The sequence below is a fragment of the Lepus europaeus genome, chromosome 3, assembly GCF_033115175.1.
Source record: "Lepus europaeus isolate LE1 chromosome 3, mLepTim1.pri, whole genome shotgun sequence".
In the NCBI taxonomy this organism is placed as follows: Eukaryota; Metazoa; Chordata; class Mammalia; order Lagomorpha; family Leporidae; genus Lepus; species Lepus europaeus.
The window spans coordinates 73,303,319-73,309,318 of NC_084829.1; the positions used below are offsets into that span (position 1 = coordinate 73,303,319).

Below are 6,000 nucleotides of genomic sequence, written 5' to 3' on the forward strand. Positions count from 1 at the left end.
CAGCCATCATTTTTTCCTATTTTAAGCTATCACATAATAAGTTACACAGCTAGTTTGTTTAATTGGACACGAAATGTCTTCAACTTACACAGCTTCAATTTTAAGAACATCTTAGATATTTTGAAACAATCAAAAAATATTTGCCTTGAATCTTTTGAATTGCACTGCCCTGAGACTGATGGACAAAGTATAGGAGGTGCAAAGTTAATTTGACTCCCTGTGGGCAGCTGTCTCAGGTATAGAAATGAAGCCATGTTCTCTGTTAATGGAGCCACAATGAGGGAAAATACTTTTCTGAGCAATTTAATGAAATGAGAGCATATCCCAGTAGTAAGGGATTAGCAAGAAGTAGAGTGTCTTCAGATGCAAATTTCCTGACATTTCACAGCTACTAAAATAATTATCCTACTTTGGTGAACTAATAATAACTTAGTTAAAGGTTTCATTTAGTATAACCAAATGTAATGCAAAAGGCACTTACTAAGATAAACACCATTTACATTTTAGGACTTGCCAAGGGTAGATTTTCTCTTTTCTTCTCCCACACATTGAATGTCACAAGAAAGAAAAGTAATTATTTGTGTGAAATGGAAAGGTAAGAGCATAAAACAGTGCCGGGCATATTAGATTTAAGTGGCATCCGTATTGTAAGTTCCAAAGAGAGGAGCCTTGGTGTCTTGATGAAGTAATTGCTCTTTGAAATTTTTGAACTATCTTTTGTTGGGCTAAAACAATTTTATTTAGTGTTTCGAAATCAAAGCTATTTCACCTTTATATATCTATTGGAAAAATGCTACATTCAGAATCTGCAAATCTTAAAGGAAACCTTTTGAAATCTTGGATCTCTTCATTTTCAGTGTCAAGTGCAGTTTGGGGCATGCAATAAAGACTCTTTGGAATCAAATCTCGAAAACTAAGCTAAGGATGTAGGTCAGCTTCTGAGAAGCTGTTGACATTATGAGTCAAGTACCATAAAATGGATTGTATTGCTTCAACCCCATAGTTTTACTTTAGTATGTTTATACTAAGCCTTAAATACCAACAGACTTATGCACAAAGCTATTTATTGTGATATTATTTGTAAAAACAAAATAATTAGGAACACTTCTGTTTTGTTGAGTTTTTAGGTAAAGCGAAACTTCTTATATTTATTACTGCCAATAAAATGATGCTTGTTAAAAGTAGACAGCAGTGTAGAACATTCACTGATTTAATAAAAGTGCTAGAAGCCTGACATAAAATTTGTGTGTGTATGTGTGGTAGAACTGAAGTTATCATCAAGTAAAAGTTGAATTAAAAGCATAGCTATACAAAGGACTCAGGAAATACATGGAAGTACTAGCATGGGTTGTGGTTGGATGGAAGTACTAAGGATAATTTTAAAAATGCCTTTTTGATGAATATCAGATTGTTAAGCTTAACAGTTGTTCGATTAGTTGTAATGAATTGACCATTGTTTTCTTTCTCCAAACTATTGTCTAAGTAAATATACTCATGATGGTTAATTTGTCACAAATAAGAAATAAATGTGACTGAGGAAAATTCAAATAAATGTAGACCTCGTTAATTAAAGATTAACAGATATCCAGATCTAAGATTTTTATGGGGAAAAAAATTCCCCAAACAAGTAGAATGTTAGGTTTTTTTATTATGCAATTATAGCGTGTTCTTTCAAAAAAGTGACATAATAGATGGTATTATTTTTCATAACAAATTGTAGTATTTTTAGTGAAATTTTAAAATTTCACTTTTTATATAATTAAACTATTTGTAAATTTGTTATTGGCTGATATGAAATATATTAAAATAAAAATTCTTAAATTAGTTAACTTTTTTAATAAAAAATCAAATTTGCCTTGTTAGGTTTATTAAATAAACAAATTGGTTAGCATCATCTTATTAAGCTCAGAATATATTGAAATATCATCATTTGTTTCTAATTAAAATGTTTTTAGAAGTGTCAATATTCATGCCCAATTGATAATTAAAAGGAAAGAGAAATAAACTTTTGTCTTATCACCATTATTTATATTAAACAAAACATGAAAGAACCTTTAATGCAAACTTTTCCAGTAACTTCTTTCTTTAACTGCAGCTACTGAGAACTTAAATATAAAACAATTGATGGATTCACAGTTATTTTGTGATTTACAATAACTATTCCTCTTTCCTATGGACATTTTCAAACAATAATGCTTCAATTAAAATGTTCATTGTCTCAATGTTTTAATAATCCTTAAAGATGAACCAAAACTTAATGATTTCAAATGTTTTAAAAAATTGAATGTGCTATTATGATTGAACTTTTCCTTTAAAAATTACAAGATTTCAACAGCTTTTTTAGAAAAATTAAATACAAGACTTTTCTTAAAATATGTTTTTATGACTTGCTTCAATTTTAGATACTGTCGAAGATATTCTCTGAGAATACACACTGTTATATTCTTGTAAGCATCTAACTTCATAAATAAACCAACTCTGTACATTGGTTGTTATCATAGACCCTAAAGAACAAGAAGCATACTTCCTCTTTTCTAAGGAAAGCATTCACAATTTAATTTTGAGAAAGTTAGAAGAACATTTTGGTTTGGTCATATGTGAGTTGAAATATTAATTTATTTTTAGATTTTATATGTTGAATTTAGGTGGATAAATGGATTATTAATGATATGAATTTGAATTGAATATTTTATAACAGCAAATAGGATGAGTTCATCTTTTCTGTTTTGTTAAATTGTGCTTAAAATTTTGTAGTAATCTCATGCCCCTACTTGACCACACCTGAATGTCCATGAGATCACACAAGGTCGTGGTAAAGGCGTGGTCTTCCAGCTTTCAGATCAATTTTATCCTGTCTGCCTGCCTACATCATCTTGGGTACACTTAGTTGGATTGGATACAACTAGTGACCTTTGACCTTCCTGAACCTAGATGTATGTTTGTGTATGTTTGGCAAGTTTTGTGTTATCTCTTTAAATGTGCTTTCTAAAAAGAAGACCTAAATGAAAGATCTCAGCGAGTGAGATCCCAGTGGAAAGAACGGGGCCATCAAAGAAGGAGGTACCTTTCTCTGAAGGGAGGAGAGAACTTCCACTTTGACTATGACCCTGTCGGAATAAGATTAAAGTCAGCGAACCCTAAAGGCTTCCATAGCCTTGGAAACTCATGACTAGAGCCTAGGGAGATTACTGACGCCATAAACAAGAGTGTCAAATTGTTAAATCAACAACAGGAGTCACTGTGTACTTACGTCTCATGTGGGATCTGTCCTTAATGTGTTGTCCAGTGTGAAGTAATGCTATAACTAGTACTGAAACAGTATTTTTACACTTTGTGTTTCTGTGTGGGTGCAAACTGATAAAATCTTTACTTAGTATATACTGAATCAATCTTCTGTATATAAAGATAATTGAAAATGAAAAAAAAACCTGGTGTTAAATTGGAAATTGCATAGAATATTAATCAATTTTTAAAAAAATATCATGTAGGATCTCTGTCTTTAATGTGCTGTACATTGTGATTTAATGCTATAACTAGTACTCCAACAGTATTTTTCACTTGGTGTTGCTATGTGAGGGCAAACTGTTGAAATCTTTGCTTGATATGTGCTAAACTGATCTTCTGTATATAAAGAGAATTGAAAATGAATCTTGATGTGAATGGAAGGGGAGAGGGAGTGGGAAAGGGGAGGGTTGCGGGTGGGAGGGAAGTTATGGGGGGGGGGAGCCATTGTAATCCATAAGCTGTACTTCGGAAATTTATATTCATTAAATAAAAGTTTAAGAAAAAATAAATGTGCTTTCTACCTTGAAAAAAAAATTTTGTAGTAAATATTAAGTCCAATGGAGACCATTTCTGATAATTAATCATTCAGTCACTAATAGTACTTATTTATAGTCCCCTGAGCTAAAATAGCAACCTTGTTGATTCTGAATGTTCATGTCTATAAATATATTTTATAGATAGTCCATTTTAAAAATAAGCAAACATATAAACAACTTACCTTTAGTTCCTTGAACTTGTAGAATTATCCAAAAAATAAAGATAAACCTTCTAGTTTCCAAATACATCATGGCTTTTGTTCATTGGTAATTATGACAATAAAGAGCAACTCTAATATCTCAGCCAAAAAAATACAATAACAGAAATACGAAAAATAATTAAGTATTGATGCCAGCTGAGTGAGAATAACCTTCTTGGTTTACCTTTACGGGGGTGCTAATTTTTGAACAGGAAACAGCGTCTGTTCCTGGAATAATCTGCTTATCTTCCCCTGAGGTGTAATCTCTGCTTAAGGGCCAGCTGGAGGAACCTTTATCTCATTAACCTTCTAGAGGGGCATCTGACAGCCTAGCTTCAGGATCCTGAATGCCATTATAAAGAAGTGCCCACAGACACATTTTTTTCTTAGTTATGCACCTGTTACAGTGATACAGAGAGCCAAGGGAAGTCTTGGCCAGTGCAGAGGAAGGCTGACAGGGTCAAATATTTTCTAAAGTGATATGCACAAGGAACATCCACCGAGAGTGTACTTGCTATCCCTGGCAGTATATGGTTATTCAGTATATGTTAGTCTCCACAGAGACTAACTATCTCCATTCTCTTCCATATATGTTTTGTAAATCACTTCCTATCTGGCATTACACATGGATGTATTTTTTATTTGTTTGAAATTTGGTTTTAATTTTTAAAATTTGTCCCTGCAGAGTTTAAGAATACAAGATATTTTTAAAAGGTTTCAAAAAATACTGTGCCTGCCTTCTACTAATTCCTCCATTGAAAGGAAAGCCATTTTAAATTCCTTGTTAATTCTTATTCTTATTTGAGTATACTTTAATTTCCCCACAAAGAAACTTTTTATTTAAGGAATACAAACTTCATGCATTTCATAAATACAACTTTAGGAATATAGTGATTCTTCCTACCATACCCACCCTCCCCACCAACACTCCCACCCCTCATCCTACTCCCTCTCCCATTCTCCCCTAAAATCCATTTTTGATTAACTTTATACACAGAAGAGCAACCCTATACTAAATAAAGAGTTCAAAAATTTGCATGGAAAAAAACAACAAACTGTCGGACCCTCGCCAGCAAGGGTCCAACGCAATCACGACACGGTCACTGTTTCTCGATTCTCAAGGAACTTTTACTTGTGGGGGCAGAAGGAAAGAGTGGGGGTGGGGAGAGAAGAAAAGAGAAGGAGGAGCTCCAAGCCCAATTCCCAATGTATCTTTATACCCCAAGTCCGTGGAGCATCCGCTCCACAGCCAATAGCGGCTCTCTTCCCGTGCAGTTCACACTGGTATCGTCCAATCAGATGAAAGGACGTGTGTAGTCTCAGGTCGAAAGTTCATCTGTTTCACCTGGTTCTTCCTAGTTGTTTCTGCGGAGTCCGTCCTGCCTCAACTTCATCTGTTTCACCGGGTTCCTCCTAGTTGTTTATGCAGAGTCCATTCTGTTTTATCTGTTTCACCCGACTGTTTTCGTGGGCCTTGTGGTCGACCAATTGCTGCAAGCTATGCAGATGAGGAGGTTCTCACAGGTGGCCAGCCTGCGGTTCCCCACAACAAACCTGTTCCTGTACGGTCGAGGCAAGGGCTCTTCAAAGTCATTGCATCTTGAAGTTAATTTCACTTTTTTTTTTTATAAACTTAATTAACTTTAAAGAAGCACCCAAGAATAATACATCTTTTGTGAGCACTAAGACATAATTATAATACAACTCTTTGATGACAGAGGTCCTGCATGGGAAGTTAGTGCACAGTGACTCTTGCTGTTAATTTAAAAATTAACACTCTTAAGTATGATGTCAGTGATTATCTGAGCTCTTGACATGAGCTGCCTAGGCTACTCATATGAAGAAAGCTGCCTAGGAAGCTTTCTGAATCCACAAACTTCAAAGTATGTAGACAAGGCCATAAACAAAGTGGAAGTTCTCTCCTCTATTAAAAGAAAAGTGTCTCCTTCTTTAATGACCATTTCTTTCTGCTGGGGTCT

The 6,000-nt window shown here is 34.2% G+C and overlaps 1 protein-coding gene across 1 annotated transcript in view; it reads right to left on the reverse strand.

Annotated features, from left to right (window-relative positions):
• The window catches only part of IMPG1 (interphotoreceptor matrix proteoglycan 1), a 137,513-nt gene extending 133,443 nt beyond the window's left edge, over positions 1 to 4,070 (reverse strand). The window contains exon 1 of the mRNA XM_062187581.1: positions 4,004 to 4,070. Coding sequence (XP_062043565.1) covers positions 4,004 to 4,070 — 67 coding nt within the window. The remainder of the gene's footprint in view (positions 1 to 4,003) is intronic.
• Positions 4,071 to 6,000: the final 1,930 nt, after the last annotated feature.